At 45.3% G+C, this 21,554-nt stretch overlaps 1 protein-coding gene and 1 non-coding gene across 2 annotated transcripts; both read left to right on the top strand.

The window, feature by feature from the left end:
- Window positions 1–1,360: 1,360 nt before the first annotated feature.
- Rps26 (ribosomal protein S26) lies at window positions 1,361–3,367 on the top strand. Its single transcript, XM_048349983.1, has 4 exons — window positions 1,361–1,507; window positions 1,742–1,919; window positions 2,755–2,885; window positions 3,258–3,367. The coding sequence occupies exons 1-4, from the start codon at window positions 1,505–1,507 to the stop codon at window positions 3,291–3,293; spliced, it is 348 nt and encodes a 115-aa protein (XP_048205940.1). The 5' UTR covers window positions 1,361–1,504; the 3' UTR covers window positions 3,294–3,367.
- On the top strand, window positions 2,284–2,416 carry LOC125341528. Its single transcript, XR_007209002.1, has one exon. It is a non-coding gene; the product is annotated as a small nucleolar RNA SNORA42/SNORA80 family (small nucleolar RNA).
- Window positions 3,368–21,554: the final 18,187 nt, after the last annotated feature.

Raw genomic sequence — 21,554 nt, 5'->3', positions numbered from 1 at the left:
TGTGGCTCAGGTGGCAGAGTGCTAGCCTTGACTGGGAAGAAGCCAGGGATGGTGCTCAGGCCCTCAGTCCAAGGCCCAGGACTGGCCAAAAACAAACAAACAAACAAAAAAAACAAACAAACCAGAAGTGGTGTTGTGGCTCAAGTGGAAAGTTAGAAAATAGATTTTATGAACGTTTAGTGAATGTCCCATTTCCATTTATTCCAACTAGGTTCTGAGTGGTAGGAGTCTCCCTTGCCACTCTAGTGTGGAGACAACTAAGTAATTGATTGGCTGGCCACAGATAGCCTCTGGTGCTCAAGGCTCAAACCTTTCTCCTGGCTTTGATGGGAAGAAATAGAGGGGCAAATAGAGGTTATTTTTGGAGGTTACCTATAAGAAAGCATGTGGTTCATATCTGTAATCCTAGCTACTCAGGAGCTTGAGATCTCAGAATCACAGTTCAAAGCAAGCCGGGACAAGAAAGTCCATGAGACTCTTTTCTCCAATTATCCACCTGAAAACCAGAAATGGAGAAGTGTGGCTCAAAGTGGTAGAGCACTACTAGCCTTAAGCAGAAAAACTCAGGGAAAGGAAGGAAAGGAGGGATGGATGGAGGGATGGAGGAACGGTGCAAAGGAGGGAGAAAAAAATCGAATATAAACAAAATGCAACCCAAGTTTAAAGTGTGTTAGCAGGATCTAGGCTAAGAACCAATCCCAATTGCTAATGTCCCCTCTGTGGGAGGCTTTATACTGGAGGTACTGGGCTTTAAGTCAGGATCTCGTGGTCTTGCTTAGCTACTTCAGCTCAAGGCTGCAGCTCTACCAGGAGTTGCACCGCTTGAGCCACAGGCCCTACTCCTAGCCTTTTGCTGATTAACTGGAGATAAGAGTCTCAAGGATGTGTCTTAACGAGGGAAGATTTGGTTTCGAATCGAGATTCTCAGATCTCAGCCTCCTTAGTGCCTAGAATTGCAAATGTAAGCCACCAGCGCCCGGTTACACAAAAGGTTTCCAGTCAGCCTTTCCTACACTTAGTCTAATGGAAATGAAGCGAAGGCGTCTCACCGTGGTATGGCGCCCCCTTTGGTCTTTGCGCCCAGGCGTGGAGCCTCTTGCTTCGTACTACAACTCCCAGCATGCAGCTCTCCTACACTAAGGGCTAACAGGCAATTTCCGCAACCGACGATTGTAAATCGGAAGCTATTCTGCTAGAACTACTTCCGGGGTAGCGCGTCATGATACGTAGAGAACATAAATCTAGTCTTCTTCCGCAAGCAGGCTAAAAAGTCCCATCGGTACTTTTTTCTCTCCACAGATTAATAAATTCTAGGAATTTATTTCCATCTTACACTTTAGCAGAAACGCTAAATAAAACCAGGAAATTTTAAGTTCAGTGGTTTACTACGTTTTATTGGAATTATACGTCTTCTAAAATTTCTTCCTGTGCTGGCGGAGGGATCTCGTGTATATAAGAGGCCTGGGCCGAGAGGCGGGTTCTCTCTCTGGCCCTCGCTTCCAAGATGGTGAGTTCGCACGCGTGGTGAGCCTGGAGTCCTAGTGCAAACTAAAAGCAGCAGATTATCAGCTTGTAGGGATTTAAGAGCCCGGATACTGGGAACGGTGGGGGGAGATATGCGTGTCGTTCTGGGCCCGGACGGACGCTGGGTTTGGTGGGCACTTTCTGGGCCTGCGGGGGATGGGGGGTGGAATTGGCTCTCAGCCTGGGCAGTAAAAATAAAGTTTTTACTTTAACGCAGACGAAAAAAAGAAGGAACAACGGCCGAGCCAAAAAGGGCCGCGGCCATGTGCAGCCTATTCGCTGTACAAACTGCGCCCGTTGCGTGCCCAAGGACAAGGCCATTAAGAAGTTCGTCATTCGGAACATTGTAGAGGCCGCTGCCGTCAGGGACATTTCCGAAGCGAGTGTCTTCGACGGTGAGTCTTGAGTGTGAGAGCCCAGTGCTTACAGCCCTTTCAACCTGTCCTCCCAATTAGTCGCTGCGGGACAGGTTGGGGAAAGTTCCGTGTGCTTGGTAAAAGTGAATGTTGTGTTTACTGCCTTACATCATTTTGAGCATTGGGGCAGGGGTTTGTGTGGGTGTGGGTGTTGACTTGAGCAGCTGCCACTCAGGTTTGAAACCAGACAAGACTGTTTGGGATGATTCCAGAAGCTGTTCCTAGAGGTAGAATCTGGTTTGTGTAACTAGTTGCGATGGTGTATTAAAAGCCTTGACTGTTATTTAGGCAACAAGAAGGTTCTTGAGGATGGATGTTATATAGCTGTCAAAACTTGGAGAATGCATGGGTTGGATTTATGGCAGGCTCGTCCCCGTGGGCCTTTCATAGTGTTCCATGCCAGAGCAAACTGTGGTCCCGAACCATTGCCTGGCCTCTGCCTGTGGGCCACTGGCACTGAAGGGGATTACACAGAAAAAGAAAAAACTTGGAGGAATTGGTCTCATTTTTTACATGCTGGAGGTTGAATTCAGAGCTTTGGTTCTTTTTCCTTCAGCGGAGCTCTCCTATATGCTTGGGTTCATACTACAGGCCTGTCTACATACAGGCAGTGTGTGTGCAATGGTGGCTCTGCACTGACCTTCCATACATATAGAATGTGAACTTAGACTTGGGGTGGTATTCTTTGTGACATCGGCAGTTACATATATCAGATACCAGAAATCTGTCAGACATCAGCTTTGACAGAATGAACAAGAATTAATGCAGAATGGCTAATATAACACCTAATGCTTTCTTTAAAATGTTTTCTCAGCTTATGTGCTTCCCAAGCTCTACGTAAAGCTCCATTACTGCGTGAGCTGTGCCATTCACAGCAAGGTGGTCAGGAATCGATCTCGTGAAGCCCGGAAAGACCGAACACCCCCACCCAGATTTAGACCTGCTGTAAGTATTTGTAAAGGTGGATGTAGATACTCAGAGTGGTGAATGAAAAATGACTTCTGGAAAAATAAATCATGTTCTTATTCTAGAAAGGAAAAGGAATTGACACCTAAAACATTTGCTTAGAGACTTCTCAAATGAGAGCCTGTTTTTTTGTTTGTTTCTTTTGTTTTTCCCCTTATTGTCAAAGTGCAGTACAGAGGGGTTACCGTATCATATTTAAAGAGCCTGTTTTAACATGGGATAGTTTGGTATTACTCCACTTTAGCCAGTTTTTAAAGTACATTGGGGTGTACATTGAGATGGGAGGGGTTTTGATTCATTATCTTTTTGTAGGATCAAACCTAAGGCCTTGTAATCTTTTTTTCCATCCAGGGTGCTGCTCCACGACCTCCACCAAAGCCCATGTAAGGAACTGGATACTTAGAGAGTGAAGAAAAGCTGTTTTCTGGGGGAAAATAAAGATCAATGGAAATTATACTTTATATTTTGTGTTGAATGAATTTGTGCCAGATAGGGGTTTTGTGTGATTTATGCCAAGTGTTCAAGTAAGTGGTGCCATAGCCTTTTCACGGAGGGAAAAGCTAACCAGTTAGATTTGGGGCGGGGGGGGGGGGGCTGGTCCTGGGGCCTGGGCACTGTCCCTAAGTTTCTTTTGTTCAAAGCTAGGACTACCACTTGAGCCACAGTACCACTTAAGGCTTTTTCTGTTTATGTGGTACTGAGGAGTCAAACCCAGGACTTCATTCATGCTAGGCAAGCACTTTACCAGCTCCCACTTATTTCTACGTGTTAAATATTTCTTTAGGGATTTTTGCATGTCTATGTGAGAAGGGTAGGGTATCTCAACCTATCCAAGTTTTAAGTTGGCACCCTGGAAATGCATCAAAAGGAGGGAGCTTGGCAATGTGTATATATGAGGCTTGAGTTGAATTCCTGGAACAAAGAAAAATATAGATAAAAGAACATAGGGCTGGGAGTTTAACAGGGAATGTAACATTCAAGACTTCTGGGAGGGGCTGGTAATATAGCTTAGCAGTAGAGTGCTTGCCTTGCATGCATGAAGCCCTGGGCATAAACAATGCCGGAAGTGGCGCTGTGGCTCAAGAAGCCAGGGATAGTGCTCAAGCCCCAGGACTGGCAGAAAAAAAAAAGACTTGGAGGGGGGTGGTTATAGTTCAAGCATATTTTTTAAAGGTGTCTTAAGGAAATATTTCAGCAAGGAAGGTGTGTATAGTATTTGGAAGTCCATTTAACTTCATGCTAATGAGCCCAGATTAACAGGTCAGCATATGCCACAAATCTTGTACTGAAACAGCAGCAGCTTAATTGTAAATACCTTGAAACAGTCCTCCTAGGCCAAAGGAGATGAGATTTCATCTTCGCTCTGTAAAGACTTCTATTAAACATTTAAAATGCTGTGCTGGGCTTGATTTTAGTGTATATTTTTACTGTGATCCTTTACTTCCAGATATTTGGTGTTTGTGGGGTGGGGGTAGTCCTGGACTTGGAACTCAGCCTAGGTGTTGTTCCTGATCTGCTTTTGCTCAAGATTACCTCCATCCTCAGATCTCAGCCACCTAAGTAGCTAGGATCACAGGTGTGCCTCAGTCAGCCCCTGGCTGAGAATATTATTTTGGTAGCTATGACGGAAATCTAATGCCAAGGGCCATAACAAAAAAGTTGATCTTGGTTTGAGAATATGGCCTAGTGGTAGAGTGCTTGCCTAGCCCCAGCACCACATCCGTAGAAAAAGCCAGAAGTGGCGCTGTGGCTCAAGTGGCAGAGTGTTAGCCTTGAGCAAACCTAAGCCAGGGACAGTGCTGAATCCCAAGACCCAGGACTGTCACAAAAACGTTTGTTTAGGGGCTGGGAATATGGCCTAGTGGCAAGAGTGCTTGCCTCCTACACATGAAGCTCCTGGTTTGATTCCCCAGCACCACATATAAGGAAAACGGCCAGAAGGGGCGCTGTGGCTCAGGTGGCAGAGTGCTAGCCTTGAGCGGGAAGAAGCCAGGGATGGTGCTCAGGCCCTGAGTCCAAGGCCCAGGACTGGCAAAAAAAAAAAAAAGTTCATTTAGCACAGCTGTGGGGAAGCATCCTGTCTGTCCTGCCATGCCAAATGGTTTTATATGGCCTTCCTGGGCGGTAATGAAGGAATTGAGGCTAAAATCTGGACTTATTTGTTAAGGAAATATTAACTGCCTATGTGTTTAGTGCTCTCCCCCCTTTATTTTTTCTGAGTCCTAGTCCTGGTTACACAGAACCAACTGCTTTTGATCCTGGCCTATAATGGGAGCTACTCAAGAGGCTGAGATCTATGTGTCATAGTGTAACTATGTGTCATAGTCTAAGGCCAGCCCCAGCAGGAAAGTCTAGGATTTATCTCCAATTGACCAGAAACCTGGAGGTGGAGCTGTGGCTCAAAGTAGAGCACTAGCCATGAGCAAAAGAGCTCTGGGACAGTGCCCAGGCCCTGGGCTCAAACCATACAACCAAAGAAATCTAAGAGGGTTGATTTCCAGGCTGTGAATTCCACCTCTCTTAATGGTTGTGTGACCCTAGGTTAGGCTTCTAACTCCCAATTTCCTCTTTTTTTTTTTTTTTTTCTCCAGTCCTGGGCCTTGGACTCAGGGCCTGAGCACTGTCCCTGACTTTCTTTTGCTCAAGGCTAGCACTCTGCTACTTGAGCCACAGTGCCACTTCCAGCCTTTTCTGGTTATGTGGTGCTGAGGAATCAAACTCACGGCTTAGTGCATGCTAGGCAAGCACTGCCACTAAACCACGTTCCTAGCCCCCAATTTCCTTTTGTGTAGGTACTGGGGCTTGGACTCCAGGCTTCACTGTCCCTTAGCTTTTTTTTTTTTTTTTAACTGAAGATTGACATTACTTATTTGAACCACACCTCTATTTCCTGCTTTTTGCTTGTTAATTAGAGATAAGATCCTCCAATTTTGTGTGCAGGGCTGGCTTTTAACCCGCCATCTACACTGCTCAGCCTAAGTTCCTAGGATTACAGGCATAAACTACTGGCGCCTAGCTGATGTCATTTTTTTGTTTTGAATGAGACAGCTAGATGAGCAGTAGATTCCACAACACAGGAAATAGCCAATACAAAATAACCTAGCCAAAGACAAAATCCCCTGTGTACCCTGTCTAAACACTGCTGGGCTGTGCCCTTTTGGAGGGCTAGCAACCAGATGAGGCTCTCTACCACTATCCTAATAAACCTATTTATCTCCTAGCCTCCTGTCTTAATAAATTATTTTTTTCTTCCTTTTTCTTTTTTTTTTTTTTTTTTTTTTTTTTGCCAGTCCTGGGGCTTGAACTCAGGGCCTGGGCACTGTTCCTGAGCTGCTTTTTGCTCACGGCTAGAATTCTCCCCCTTGAGCCACAGCGCCACTTCCAACTTTTTCTATTTATGTGGTTCTTAGGAATGGAACCCAGAGCTTCATGCATGCTAGGTAAGCACTACCACTAAGCCACACTCCCAGCCCAGTTCTTTTATCTTTTTCGTTCTTTTGCACTAGTACTGCTGCTTGAACTCATAGCCTGGGCCCTATCCCTTTTTATTTTTTACTTTGTCACTTGAGCTACAGCTCTACTTCTTTAGTAAATTCTTTTACCAATCTGAGACCCCAGCTCCAAATAACCATACTGGAGAGTGTGCAGTTAGTGGACGGGTTCTTTTGGGAGCCAGGTTGCCATTGGAGCAGAGGGTGGACATTGAGACTGGATGATTTTACTGGTAATGATCCCTGAGTTGTAGGGGACTGTAAAAGAAAGTAGAATGGGAAAAGTGCAAAGGGGTCGAAAAGTACTGCATAGGAATTAGACTCTGCATTGTCCAAAAAGAAAGGTACTCTTGTGCAGGGCACTGGTTGCTCAGGGCTGCAATCCTAGCTTCTCAGGAGGCTGAGATTTGAGGATCTCGGTTCAAAGCCAGCCCAGTCTGTGAGGCTCTTACCTCCATCTAACCATCAGAAAACCAGAAGTGGCAGTGTGGCTCAAAGTGGTAGAGCACTAGCCTTGAGTGAAAGAGCTCAGAGAGAGAAGCCAGTCCCTGAGTTCGAGCCCCACAACCAACCAAGAAAAAGAGAAAAAGAAAATGTGCTCTATGTGACTCAAGTAATTAACACTCCCCCTGCCACACCGTATATTATAAAATAATAAAGTAAGTTGGGCACTGGTGGCTAATGCCTGTATTACTAGGTACTCAGGAGGCTGAGATCTGAGGATTGCAGTTCAAAGCCAGCCAGAGCAGAAAAGTCCCCATGAGACTCATCTCCAATTAACCACTCAAAACCGGAAGTGGTAGCTCCCTAGCCTTGAGCACAATGAAGGCTCAGAGACTATGGCCTAGTGGTAAAGTGTTCATCTTGTATACGTGAAGCCCTGGGTTCGATTCCTCAGCACCACATATATAGAAAAAAAGCTTGCAAGTGGCGCTGTGGCTCAAGTGGTAGAGTGCTAGCCTTGAGCAAAAAGAAGCCAGGTGTGGCTGGGAAGGTGGCTTAAGGGTAGAGTGTTTGCCTAACATGCATGAAGCCCTGGGTTCGATTCCTCAGCACCACATAAACAGAAAATGCCATAAGTGGCACTGTGGCTCAAAAGGTAGAGTGCTAGCCTTGAGCAAAAAGAAGCAAGGGACAGTGCTCAGGACCTGAGTCCCAAGCCCCAGAACTGGAAAAAAATAAAAAAAGAACCCCAAAGATAAGAAACAAAGGACCTCTTCTGAAATTGTCTTATTATTTTTAGATGACCCTATATTCCTTACCTATATATGGGTATATAAGGGAAGCTGGGTTGACGGGAGCACAAAATGAGTAGAAAGAGGGTGAGGGGGAAAAAATAGAGCAGAGGGGTTGGCCTATCAGCTACATTGGACATTGATGAAAGTGAACTGAGCAACTCAAGGGTGGTGATGGGAAGGAGGGAATGAGAGAGAAAGAGGGAACATGATACTAAATAAAAGGAAAGAAATGTACATATCACCCAATGTGGAAGAAATAGTTTTATTGTGAAAGTTCATGAAGTTCGTAAGCTTTATAAAATAGAATGATGACTTTCATCATTGTGAAGGTTAAAATGTATACTGTGAAATATATGTAGTTACTTAAACTCAATAAAAAAGGAAAAAAAGATTAAAAAAAAAAAAAAGCTCAAACTGAAGATGTGGCTCAAGTGCCTTGAGGGAAAAAGATGAAAGAGAGTGCCTGGAGTTCAAGCCCTAAGACCAGCACCAATAAAACAAAATAAACAAAAAAATGCTACATGCCAGTGGCTCACACCTGTAATCCTAACTACTCAGGAGTCTGAGATCTGAAGATTGAGGTTTGAAGCCAGCCCAGGCAGGAAAGTCTATGAGACTCTTTTTTTTTTTTTGCCAGTCCTGGGGCTTGAACTCAGGGCCTGAGCACTGTCACTGGCTTCTTTTTTTTGCTCAAGGCTAGCACTCTACCACTTGAGCCACAGCGCCACTTCTGGCCTTTTCTATATATGTGGTGTTGAGGAATCAAACCTAGGGCTTCATGTATATGAGGCAAGTACTCTTGCCACTAGGCCATATTCACAGCTCCTCCATGAGACTTTTTTTTTTTTTTTTTTTTTTTGCCAGTCCTGGGCCTTGGACTCAGGGCCTGAACACTGTCCCTGGCTTCTTTTTGCTCAAGGCTAGTACTCTGCCACTTGAACCACAGCACCACTTCTGGCCATTTTCTATATAAGTGGTACTGGGAAATCAAACCCAGGGCTTCATGTATACGACTCAAGCACTCTTGCCACTAGGCCATATTCCCAGCCCTCCATGAGACTCTTATCTCCAGTTTACCACTTTAAAAAAAAAAATGGAAGTGACCCTGTGGCTCAAACTGGTAGAGTGCTAGCTTTCAGCAAAGAAACTCAGGGACCAATCCCAGGCTGAGTTCAAGCCTCGTGACCAACAAACAAACACTTCCAGTCAAGCATTTTGCTGATTAATTGGTGATAGAGTCTCTCACACACTAATCTGCCTGGGCTGAACCCCAGCACTTGTTTAGTGAGTCTTACAGTCATATAGGGTAAGCAGAAAAAAAATTGTGAGGAGGATTTGGCGGCTTGGCTCAGTTGGTAGAGCGCTATTCAAGGAGCAATAGTGGCAGGTAATGGAGTTTGAGTCCTAGTCTCAGGCCTGAAAAGCAAATCAGTTTGGATTTTAACTGGGACTACATTGAATGCCTAGATCAATTTGGAGAACTTTTAACATTTGAGCAATGTTGACTCTTTCCACCCAAGAACAAGGTAGGTGTGTTCTAGTCAGCTCCAACTGAATACTATAGATAGTACATTGTATAAAGAGATGACATTTATTACAGTTCTGAAGGCTAAGAAATTCAATATGGGGCTGGGGATATAGCCTAGTGGCAAGAGCGCCTGCCTCGGATACACGAGGCCCTAGGTTCGATTCCCCAGCACCACATATACAGAAAACGGCCAGAAGCGGCGCTGTGGCTCAAGTGGCAGAGTGCTAGCCTTGAGCGGGAAGAAGCCAGGGACAGTGCTCAGGCCCTGAGTCCAAGGCCCAGGACTGGCCAAAAAAAAAAAAAAAAAAGAAATTCAATATGGAGGGGCTGACAGCTGGTAAGGGCTTCTTGTTTTGTGACAAGACAAAGCAGCTGCACAATGGGAGAGCAACAACCAGAAAAAGGGAAACCCATCGCTGCAGTAACCGCATGAGTCCACCAGGGGGCGCAGAGTAGCCTGGCCCGATCGCCTCTCACAGGCACCACCTGGCAACAGGATTGCATTGAAATTAAATTTCTAACCATTAAGTTTTCAAACCATAGCAACAGCTTCCCACTTACTGAGGTCTTCTTTAAGTTCTCTCAGTAAAATTTTGGTGAAAAATTGAATTCTGAACATTCACTCATAGTCAAACTAGCCAAAGATTTAAGGGTTAGAAAAGAACTGAATCAATCACCAAAGGGCAGGAGCTTGGAGTTCCAACTGTTGGGGGTAAACCCCTGGGAAAAATTCTAACGAAATGCACTGAGTGCATTGGATTGAGAAAGTCACCTTTTTGCGATCCAGTGTGAGTAACAATAATAAATTCCTCACAAGCCTCTGGAAGATTAAATGTTAGAGATTAAATGAAATCATCATGAAGGAAGCATAAGGGACTCAGGCTAGTAGCTGACGCCTGTAGATTACAGATCACAGTAAATGTAACTTTTGTTTTTCCAGTTATAGTACTTGAACTTAGAGCCTGGGCACTGTCCCTGAGCTTTTGCACTCGAGGCTAACACTTTACCACTTTGAGTCACAGCTCCACATGCAGTATTTGAGTAGGATTTTCCTGCCTGGGCTGGTTTCAAACTGTGATCCTCAGCTCTGAGCCTCCTGATTAGCTAGACAGGTGTGACACACTGGTGCCCAGCTAAATGTAACTCTTATTACTATTCTTGCTACCTCAATTCCTAAAGCAACTCTCCTTTTAGTTCTAATCATGTATGTAGTTAGTGTCTATTTCTTCTTTCTCCCTTCTTTCTTTCCTTCCTTCCCTTCTTCCTTTCTTTTTTCTTCTTTCTTTCTTCTCTTGTGCTAGTACTAGAGCTCGAACTCAGGGTCTCACACTCATGTTTAGCTTTTACTCTCAAGGCTGGCACTCTACCAATTGAACCACAGCTCTACTTTCAGCTTTTATTAGTTAATTGGAAATAAATCCCCATAAACTTTCTTGCTGGGCTGAACTTCAATACGTAGTTCTCAACCTCCTAAGTAGCCAGAATTACAGGCCTGAACCACTGACACCTAGCTAAAAAATATTTTTAAAAAGTAGAAAGCAGGAGCTGGGGATATGGCCTAGTGGCAAGAGTGCTTGCCTCATATACATGAAGCCCTGGGTTCGATTCCCCAGCACCACATATACAGAAAATGGCCAGAAGTGGCACTGTGGTTCAAGTGGCAGAGTGCTAGCCTTGAGCAAAAAAAGAAGCCAGGGACAGTGCTCAGGCCCTGAGTCCAAGGCCCAGGACTGGCAAAAAAAAAAAAAAAAGCAGCCAGGTACCAGTGGCTCCCACCTGTCATCCTAGATACTCAGGAGGCCGAGATCCGAGGATTGTAGATCAAAGCCAGCCCAGGCAGGAAACGCTGCTAGACTCTTATCGCCAAAAAAGTACTCAAAAAAGCTAGAAGTGGTCCTGTGGCTCAAGTAGTAGAGGGCTAGCCTTAAGCGAAAGAGGATCAGGGACAGTGTCCAGGCCCAGAGTTCAAGCCCCAACAGTGACAAAAAAGAAAGAAAGAGAGAGACAAAATAAGTATTTTTCTTCCCCAAAGCAAGCCACAGAAACTATAATCTTCCCTTACCTTTCTGCCTGCTTTTAGCCCTTAGGGCTGTTAGTAGATCAGAAGATTCCCTTTTCACAAAGGAATCCTGCCATTTACCCCAAAGGCAGAAATGCCACAGAGACTGAGAGGCCCAATGCCTTTACAGTTAGTTTCCAGCAGCTATATTTCCCTCTTTTTAGTCTACTACTGCATATGTGTGTATGCACGTGTGTGCGTGTGTGTGCATGTATGTGCTGATTGTAGGACTTAAACTCCGGGCCTGAACATTGTCCCTGAGCTTTTTGCTCAAGACTGGTATTCTACTACTTAAGAGTTATCATGTTTTTGCTGGTGAAATGGTAGTAAGAATCTCATGAACTTTCCTACCCAGGATGCCTTTAATCTATGATCCTCAGATCTCAGCCTCCTGAGTAGCTAGGATTAAATGCATAAACCATCCATGCCCAGCCAACATTTTATGTTTTATGATTTTTTTGTTGTTGTTGCTGGTCTGAGGGCTTGAACTCAGGGTTTGGGTAATATCCCTGACCTCTGGAACTGCCACCTGAGCTACATCCACTTCTTTCAATGATTGAAAATATCACAGACTCTCCTGTTTGAAATGTAATCCTCAAATTTCAGCCTCCTATGTAGGTAGGCTTACAGGCATAAAACACTTCTCTTAACCTTTTCTTTTTTTTTTTTTTTTGCCAGTCCTGGGGCTTGAACTCAAGGCCTGAGCACTGCAGTAGTCTTCTTTTGCTCAAGGCTAGTACTCTACCTCTTGAGCCACAGCACCACTTCTGGCTATTTTTGTTTAAGTGGTGCTAGAGAATCAAACCCAGTGCTTCATGCAAGCTAGGCAAGCACTCTACCACTAAGCCACATTCCCAGCCACTCTTTTAACTTTTATCTGGTCTCAAATCTGTTAATAAGCTCTGTCCAGTGTTTGCTCTCAATCTTTATGTTGCTGTCTCTGAAATGACTTCTAAAGTAGACTTTTTAGGAAGGGCTCATGGGAATATTTCTTGAGTTCCTGCATTTCTATCACAATTTCACTCACATATTTTTCCTTAAATATTTAAAGTATGTCAATTCAATTTTCTTCTTGCATAAAACATTGCTGTCAAAAAAAAGTATAGCCAAGGCTGGGAATGTGGCGTAGTGGTAGAGTGCTAGCCTAGCATGCATGAAGCCCTGGGTTCGATTCCTCTGTACCACACTTACAAAAAAAATGCCAGAATTGGTGCAGTGGCTCAAGTGGTAGAGTGCTAACCTTGAGCTAAAAAAAGCCAGGGACAGTGCTAAGGCCCTGAGTTCAAGTCTCAGGACTGGCACACAAAAAAAGCTCAGGACTTTAGGTACTGGCTGGAGCCAGTACCTGTGTAAAATGATCCACATGTGGAAAACACTGATAGAAGGAGCTGAGCTCCAGTGGCTCCTGCACAAAAACCAAAATAAAGAAAAAGAGATGGAAACAGAATGAGGAATGCAGAGTTAACTTTACTTGAGACTCACAGATTGAGGTCATGGGCGTCAACAAGACTGGTAGATCCCAGGATTCTGACCGTAGTGAGAGGGAGGCTCTTATGGTAGCCAGGACAAAGATGTCTTAAGTCCAAGTTGGAGTGTACCTGCTTTTTCTCAAGTTAATATTTAAAGACGTCAGGCAAGCTGAATGCCATAGCTCAAACCTGTAGCCTCAGCCACCCTGGAGGCTGAGATTTAGGCTAGGCCAGCCTGGGATGTCTCTGAAAATAACAGCCACATTCCTGATGCTTAAGGCTCAAGGATCTGGCGGTAAAATTCCACCTCGCTGGCTCAGAGGTTTTGATTATCTGCAGTGTGCTGGAAAATGGGTGGGTGGGGGTGGGGGTGGGGACGGCTCCTCTTCAAAATGTGTCTTTTTTTTTTTTTTTTTTTTTTCCTGGTCCTGGGGCTTGAACTCTGGGCCTGGGCACTGTCCCTGTGCTTTCTTTGAGCTTTCTTTGCTCAAGGCTAGCACTCCACCACTTGAGCCACAGTGCTACTTCAGCCTTTTCCTGAATTTATTGGAGATGGTCTCATGGACTTTCTTGCCTGGACTGCCTTCAAACTTTGATCCTCAGATCTCATCCTCCTGAGTACCTAGGATTATAGGAGTGAGACACTGTGCCCAATCTGTCTACTTGCCTCCCTTCCCTCCTTTACCTTTCCCTTCCCTTCCCCCATTTCTTTCTCTCTCTCTCTCTCTTTTTGTTGTTGTTGTTGTTGTTGCCAGTCCTGGGGCGTGGACTCAGGGCCTGAGCACTGTCCCTGGCTTCTTTTTGCCCAAGGCTAGCACTCTGCCACTTGAGCCACAGAGCCACTTCTGGGTTTTTCTATATATATGGTGCGAGGAATCAAACCCAGGGCTTTATGTATATGAGGCAAGCACTCTTGCCACTAGGCCATATTCCCAGCTCCTCACCCTACCAGTTTGAACCACAGCTCTACTTCTGATTCGGGGGGGGGGCGGGGGGGGAGACAGTGTGTTTGTGTGTGTGAGTGTGTATGGTTATTAGAATAAGAGTCTCACAGACTTTCCTGCTTAGGCCGGCTTTGAACCAGGATCCTCAGATCTCAGCCTCCTTAGTAGCTAGGATTATAGGTGTGAGCCATGAGCACCAGCTGAGTAGATCTGCTTTTTCAACTGTATTAATTTGTTTATTTATTGGCAGAATGGAGGTTTGAACTCAGGGTCTGGCACTTGCTAGGCAAGTGCTATACAGCTAAGCCACACCCCAAAATATGCACTCATTATTTGGGGGAGAGAGCCTCAAATTGCGTCTAGGCCCAGACCTGGGTGGGGTCTACCCTTCCTAGCCAGGTGGTGAGTAAATGCCAGCTTTGAGATGTAGTCTCATGGACTTTGTTCTTTGTTACCTCAATGGTCTGGAACCACAATCCTCCTATCTCAGGCTCCCACATAGCTAGATAATAGGCATGTATCACTGCACTCAGATATTGATTGAGAAGGGATTTTGTTTTGCTTTGTTTTGTCAATCCTGGGGCTTGAACTCAGGTCCTGAGCACTGTCCCTGAACCTCATCATGTTCAAGTCTAGCCCTCTACCACTGGAGCCACAGCACCACTTCCAGTTTTTTCTGGGTAGTTTATTGGAAATAAGTCTCATGGACTTTCCTGCCTGGGCTGGCTTTGCATTGCAATCCTCAGATCTCAGCCTGCTGAGAACAGGCATGAGCCACCAGTGCCTGGCCAAGAAGGGTCTTGTATGTATTCCTGAGCTAGCCCTGAACTATGATCCCCCCAATGTAAGACTCCCAAGGAGCTAGGATGACAGACATATGCCACCCCACCCAGATTTTATTGGTTGAGACAAGGAAAATATGGTGAATTCTCTGCCTAGGTTGTCCTCAATCCACTATCCTCCCAGTTTCAACCTCCCAATTGCTAGCTAGCCTGCTAGCAACCTTGCCGGTCAACATTGCAAGAAGACATGAGCTCTTAACTGACTGCTGTTTTATTTATTTGCATAGTGTTAAAAAATCAGGGGACTGGGCTGGGGAGATAGCCTAGTGGCAAGAGTGCCTGCCTCGGATACACGAGGCCCTAGGTTCGATTCCCCAGCACCACATATGCAGAAAACGGCCAGAAGCGGCGCTGTGGCTCAAGTGGCAGAGTGCTAGCCTTGAGTGGGAAGAAGCCAGGGACAGTGCTCAGGCCCTGAGTCCAAGGCCCAGGACTGGCCAAAAAAAAAAAAAAAAAAGTATTCCTAGGGCTGGGAATGTGACCTAGTGGCAAGAGTGCTTGCCTTGTGTATACATGAAGCCCTGAGTTCCATTCCTCAGCACCACATATATAGAAAAGGCCAGAAGTGGTGCTGCGGCTCAAGTGGTAGAGTGTTATCCTTGAGCAAAAAGAAGCCAGAGACAGTGTTCAGGCACTGATTTCAAGACCCAGGACTGGCAAAAAAAAAAAAAGTATTCCTAGCCCAGTACTGGTGCCTCATACCTGTAATTCTAGCTACCCAGGAGGCTGAGATCTAAAGATCTGTTTAAAGCCAGCCAGGGTAGGAATGTCCGTGAGACTCCAATTAACCACCAGACAACTGGAAGTGGTGCTGTGGCTCAAGCAGTAGAGTGCTAGCCTTGAGCACAGAGAGGCTCAGGGACAGAGTCCAGGCCCCTGAGTTCAAGCCCTAAAATCTGCCAAAAAAAAAAAAAAAGTGAGAAGGAATCTGAGTACTAATAGGGCAGGGACAATGGAGACACAAAGGAGAGAGAGGTCCAAGTAAAGTAGGATGGGAGCTGGGAACGGCATAGTAGCAACACTGGAGAGGCTGAGAAGGCTAGCTTGAGCCCAGGAGTTCAAAGCCAGCCTATCAACAAAATCTCTCTCTCTCTCTCTCTCTCTCTCTCTCTCTCTCTCTCTCTCTCTCTCTCTCTCTCTCTCTCTCTCTCTGTCTGGCTTTAGACTATATTCCTCAGATCTCAGCCTCCTGAGTAGCATGAGCCACCAGCACCTGGCTTATTTTCAAAGTACAATCTCCCTGTATGCCTGGGCTTCAATCCTCCCGCAGTCCCCCCAGCTGGAATAACACACATGCTACCAAACCCCGCATTCTCTTTAGGGCAAACAGTGTTCCAGTGTTGGCATATAGTATGTTTTGTTTAGATTCTCCCATTGAGGGGCACGTGGGTGTTTCCATTTCTTGGATGCTATGAACAATGCTGCTATAAAACACTGCTGTGAGCTCTGGCGGGGACTTCCACTTCCATTTCTCTTGGTTAAGTGCTCAGGACTAGAGTTGCTGGGTCACTAAATTGACACTGGGTTTTCTGAATAGACACAATGTCCAGGGGGTGCTAAGTGACAGTTCCACTGGGATTTGACCTTTAGTTCTGGGCTTCACACACTGTAAAATGGACTAGGTAATGGCCAAAGAAATCAGGACAACAGAGGAGGGATTGTTAACTAAGTCACTTGAAAACTAAGGGGAGACCTAGAGACATTTCACTGGAGTAAAGAAACACCAAAGGGAAAAGAATAATCTTCAACGTGCTGTTATGAGGAAATAGGAGAAGGTAGAATGAGGCCAGCTTGCTAAAAGCTACACCAACAAGCTGACCTGAAGACATTTCTTCTGTTCTTCCCTCTTTTCTTCCACATTTTTTCTTCCCAATTTTCCCAAGCCATCTCAGGCAAGCCTTATCTTAAATATACTATGTAGCCCAAGGTGGACTTAAAAATCACAAACCGGGTGCTGAGGATATGGCCTAGTGGTAGAGTGCTTGCCTCCTATACAAGAAGTCCTGGGTTGGATTCCTCAGCACCACGTATACAGAAAAGGCCAGAAGTGGTGCTGTAGCTCAAGTGGTAGAGTGCTGATCTTGAGCAAAACAGAAGCCAGGGACAGTGCTCAGGCCCTGAGTTCAAGCCCTAGGACTGGCAAAATGAAAAAAAAAAATCATAAACGGTCTGCCTTTATTTCCCAAATGGGGATTACAGTTATGGATTTACCATACCCAGCTACGGTTTGTTTGTTTGTTTTTTGTTTTAGTTGGTTGTGGGGCTTGAAATCAGGGCCTGGGGCACTATCCCTGAGCTTTTTCATTCAAGGCTGGTGTTCTACCATTTTGAGCCACAGCACCACTTATTTTCTAGTGGTTAATTGGTTAATTGGAGATAAGAGTCTCACAGACTTTCCTGCCCAGTCTGGCTTTGAACCACGATTCTCAGATCTCAGCCTCCTGAGTAGCTAGTATTACAGGTGTGAGCCTCTAGGGCCTGGCTTATGTCATTTTTTTGTCACATAAAATATGAAAACATATAGAGCACAAAAGGCTATGCAACAATGCTTTCTGAGAGGCAGTTGTTTATGTGTCTGTCAAGATAAGTGTTAAACAGATTTAAATTATTTTATTTTATTTGTGTGTGTGCCAATACTAGGCCATGAACTTTGGGCCTGAGCACTGTTCGTGAACTTTTCTTCCTCAAGGCTAGTATTCTACCACTGCAGCCACACCACTTTTGGCTTTTTAAAGGAGACTAGTGTTTCATGAGCTTTCCTACCTAGGCTGACTTTGAACTGTAATCTTCAGATCTCAGCCTCCTGAGTTGCTAGATTACAGGAATGAACCACCAGCACCTGCTGTTAACTGTTTACTGTTAAAGGTTCCCTTCCCTCCTCCCTTCCTCCCTTCCTCCCTCCCTCCCTCCCTCCCTCCCTTCCTTCCTTCTTTCCTTCCTTCCTTCCTTCCTTCCTTCCTTCCTTCCTTCCTTCCTTCCTTCCTTCCTTCCTTCCTTTCTCCTTTCTTCCTTTCCTTCACTTCTTTCCTTCTTTTTTTTTTTTTTTGGCCAGTCCTGGGGCCTGAACTCAGAGCCTGGGCACTATACCTGAGTCTCTTTGTGCTCAAGTCTAGAGCTCTATCACTTGAGCCACAGGACCACTTCTGGCTGTTTTTGAGTAGTTTATTGGAGATTAGAGATTAGACTTTTCTACCCCAGCTGGCTTCAAACCACCATCCTCAGATCTCAGCCTCCTGAGTAACTACGATTACAAGTGTGAGCCACCAGTTCCAAGCTCCTTCTTTATTTCTTTCCTTCTTTTGTATGTCATTCTTTTTTTTTTTTTTTGGATAGGGGTATCAAACCCAGGTCCTTGTGCATGTGTCACAAGAGCTCTACCATGAAATTGCATCCCCAGTCTCATCTTAGGCCAATTTAATTCATAGCACATCCAAAGAATTTGAAAGGGTGAAGGGAGGCCAGTTCCCTCTGCTCCACAGAAAACAGACACAGTTCACACTCAATCTGAAAAGACAAAAACATGCATTTATAGTCTGGCCCTACGGCTATGCTAGCTCTTCAGTCCTCTATCAGGAGATAATCTGAAGACCAGTAGACTAGCCAGCTTGACTTCTGTAAGAATATCCTGAGATGGATAACATCATGCACAGACTGGCCAAGCAGGAAATGGTGGGGCTGTCAGATACCCTGGTAACACTTGGTGTGGAGCAGGAGGGATGTTAACCTTATCTGAGTTCCTTCAGACTGAGTCGAAGCTTGTGACTACTCTGCAGTCCAGCTGTCTCTGTCCAATCCTATCAGCTAGCCTGGCATCTTAGCCACTCAGGAAGCTGACATCTGAGGACTGTGGTTCATAGCCAGCCACAGCAGGAAAGCCTGTGAGAATTTTTTCTTTTTTTTGGTCGGTTGTGGGGTTTGAACTCAGGGCCTAGTCATTGTCCCTGAGTTTTTTTAGCTCAAGGCTGGCTTTCTAGCACTTGAGTCACACTCCACTTTTGGCTTTTTGGTGATTAACTGAAAATGAGAAGCTCATGGACTTTCTTGCCTGGGCTGGCCTTGAACTGCAGTGCTCAGATCTAGCTTCCTAGCCTATTGAGTAGCTAGGATTACAGGTGTGAGCCATTCACACCTGGCTTGATTATCTGCGTTGTTTTTTTTGTTTGTTTGTTTGTTTTTGGCCAGTCCTGGGCCTTGGACTCAGGGCCTGAGCACTGTCCCTGGCTTCCTTTTGCTCAAGGCTAGCACTCTACCACTTGAGCCACAGCGCCACTTCTGGCCGTTTTCTGTATATGTGGTGTTGGGGAATCGAACCCAGGGCCTCATGTATATGAGGCAAGCTCTCTTGCCACTAGGCCATATCCCCAGCCCATATCTGCATTTTTATAGTAAAACAAGAGCCAAAGTCACTGGATTAGAGTGAGGAAAGAGAAAGGAATGCCGAAAAAATAGAGTCCATTGACAAGTAAAGATTTCCTTCTTTCATTTATGTATTCATTGCAGCTCTTAACACAGCCAACCAGAAATATGGCAGCCTTATGCCCTGCTTATATCCGGGATGTTTCTCTAAGTGCTGAACAATAAACAGACACCAGTAAACATCTTGGGATCTAGCTGGGAGGGGTGGAGTGGAAGATAATAGGAGCAGATACAGCTAACATACTCTGAATGCTTCATAAAGCTTGAGCACAACATAGTAATTTAGAACTTGAACTGCCTGTTCCTCTTTAAATTCAAAAACAACCTTATAAGTACATACAACTGGGTTTTCTAGGTGTTTGCTTCAGTACTAATGATTAAACCTAGAGCCTCTGGTATTCTAGCATGTGCTCTACCACTGAACTACTGTGAGAGATAAGCTTTATAACTCTTCCCTCCACCCCACCCCCAGTCCTGGGGCTTGAACTCAGGGCCTGGGCGCTGTGCCTGGACTTCTTTTGCTCAAAGGCTAGTTAGGACTCTATCGTTTCTGGCTTTTTTCTGTGTATGTGGTATTGAGGAATCAAACCCAGGGCTACAAGCGTCCTAGGCAAGCACTCTACCACTAAGTACTCTACTACATTCTTAGCCCAATCTGTACACTCTTGCTTGGCTTTTGCATTCAAGAATGGAGCTCTACCACTTAAGCCACATCTCTATTTCTGGATTTTTGCTGGTTAATTGGAGATAAAAGTCTTACAGATGTTTCTGTCTGGACTGGCTTTGAACTGAGGCCCTCAGATCTCATACTACTGACTAGCTAGGATGACAGGCAGGGGCTACTGGCACTGGGCTACAATTGTTTTTAAGCAAAGGAGACAAGGAGAGGTTTCTCCTTGAGTATTGCTAAGGTTATTGAGTATTAAAGGAGGGGAGAGAGCCACTTAAGGAGAATTAGTGTTTCCATGTAATGAGTTTGAATCTGACCACAGGAAACTCCAGTCTCAGTATATCAGAAGAAATATTAAGGAAATTTAACCTGCTTGTAAAGTTAACAGATGTTAGTAAGGTTTAAAAAATTGTGAGGAGGGCTGGGAATATGACCTAGTGGCAAGAGTGCTTGCCTCATATACGTGAAGCCCTGGGTTCAATTCCTCAGCACCATATATTTAGAAAATGGCCAGACGTGGCATTGTGGCTCAAGAGGTAGAGTGCTAGCCTTGAGCAAAAAGAAGCCAGGGTAGAAAAGAGATAGAAAAGCAGGGCATAAGGGCTGGGGATATAGCCTAGTGGCAAGAGTGCCTGCCTCAGATACACGAGGCCCTAGGTTCGATTCCCCAGCACCACATATACAGAAAACGGCCAGAAGCGGCGCTGTGGCTCAAGTGGCAGAGTGCTAGCCTTGAGCGGGAAGAAGCCAGGGACGGTGCTCCGGCCCTGAGTCCAAGGCCCAGGACTGGCCAAAAAAAAAAAAAAAAAAAAACAAAAGCAGGGCATAAGATATCACAAGAAATGTACACACTGCCCTACTATGTAACTGTACCCTTTTTGCACAACACCTTGTCAAAAAATTTGTGTTCAATAAATAAATAAATAAATAAATAAATAAATAAAATAAATAAAAAGAAGCCAGGGACAGTGCTCAGGCCCTGAGTCCAAGGCCCAGGACTAGCAAAAAAAAAAAAAAATTGTGAGGACTAGGAATGTGGCTTAGTGGTAGAGTGCTTGCCTAGTATGCATGAAGCCTTGGGTTCAATTACTCAGTACCATATACACAGAAAAAGCTAGAAGTTGTGCTGTGGCTCAAGTGATAAAGTGCTAGCATTGAGCACAGAGAGCCTCAGGGACACAGCCCAGGCTCTGAGTTCAAGCCTCAGGACCAGAAAAAAAAAAGTGAAAGTATTCCTAGATCTGGGTGCCCAGTGGCTCATGCCTGTAATCCTAGCTACTCAGGAGGCTGAGATCTGAGGATGGTGGCTCAAAGCAAGCTCAGGCAGAAAAGTTCTGTGAGACTCTTATCTTTAACCACTCAAAAACTGGAAGTAGCACTGTGTGGCTCAAGTCATAGAGCACTAGTCTTGAGCACAAAGCTGCTAAGGAACAGTACCAAGGCCCTGTGCTCAAGCCCCACAAGTGAACAACAACAACAAATCCTAGGAAGAAAACCTGAGAAAGGTCTCAAGTTTCCAGTTCTGAAAGCAGGGTGATGTCTTTTCCCCTGTTGTACAACAGGTAAGCCTTCAGCAGAGAATGGCCCTCTAGGTTGCACATCAGTACTGAATAGATAGGTTGAAATAATTTTGGCTGGACAGGGCCCTGGTGGCTTGGTATATCCTTGCTACTCTGGAGGCTGAGTTCTGAGGACAGCATTTTGAAACCAGCCTAGGTGGGAAATTTCACAGAGACTCTTATCTCCAATTAACCACCAAAGAAAGCCAGAAGTGGAGCTGTGGCTCAAGAGCTGGCCTGGAGGGTGGGGAGGAGGACTAAGAAACAAGCATGCAGGCCCTGGGTTCAACCCCAGGACCACACACACACACACACACACACACACACACACACACACACACACACACTTCTAGCCGGCAGTGTTAATTTGGGGTGAGTGTGTAGGATGGGGGGGGGGGTGGTGTTCTTCATGAAGGCTCCACTGTTCTCTGA

Source organism: Perognathus longimembris, chromosome 1 (assembly GCF_023159225.1).
Source record: "Perognathus longimembris pacificus isolate PPM17 chromosome 1, ASM2315922v1, whole genome shotgun sequence".
In the NCBI taxonomy this organism is placed as follows: domain Eukaryota; kingdom Metazoa; phylum Chordata; class Mammalia; order Rodentia; family Heteromyidae; genus Perognathus; species Perognathus longimembris.
The sequence above is the reverse complement of the archived record's forward strand: the minus strand, read 5'-3'. Positions and strand labels throughout refer to the sequence as shown.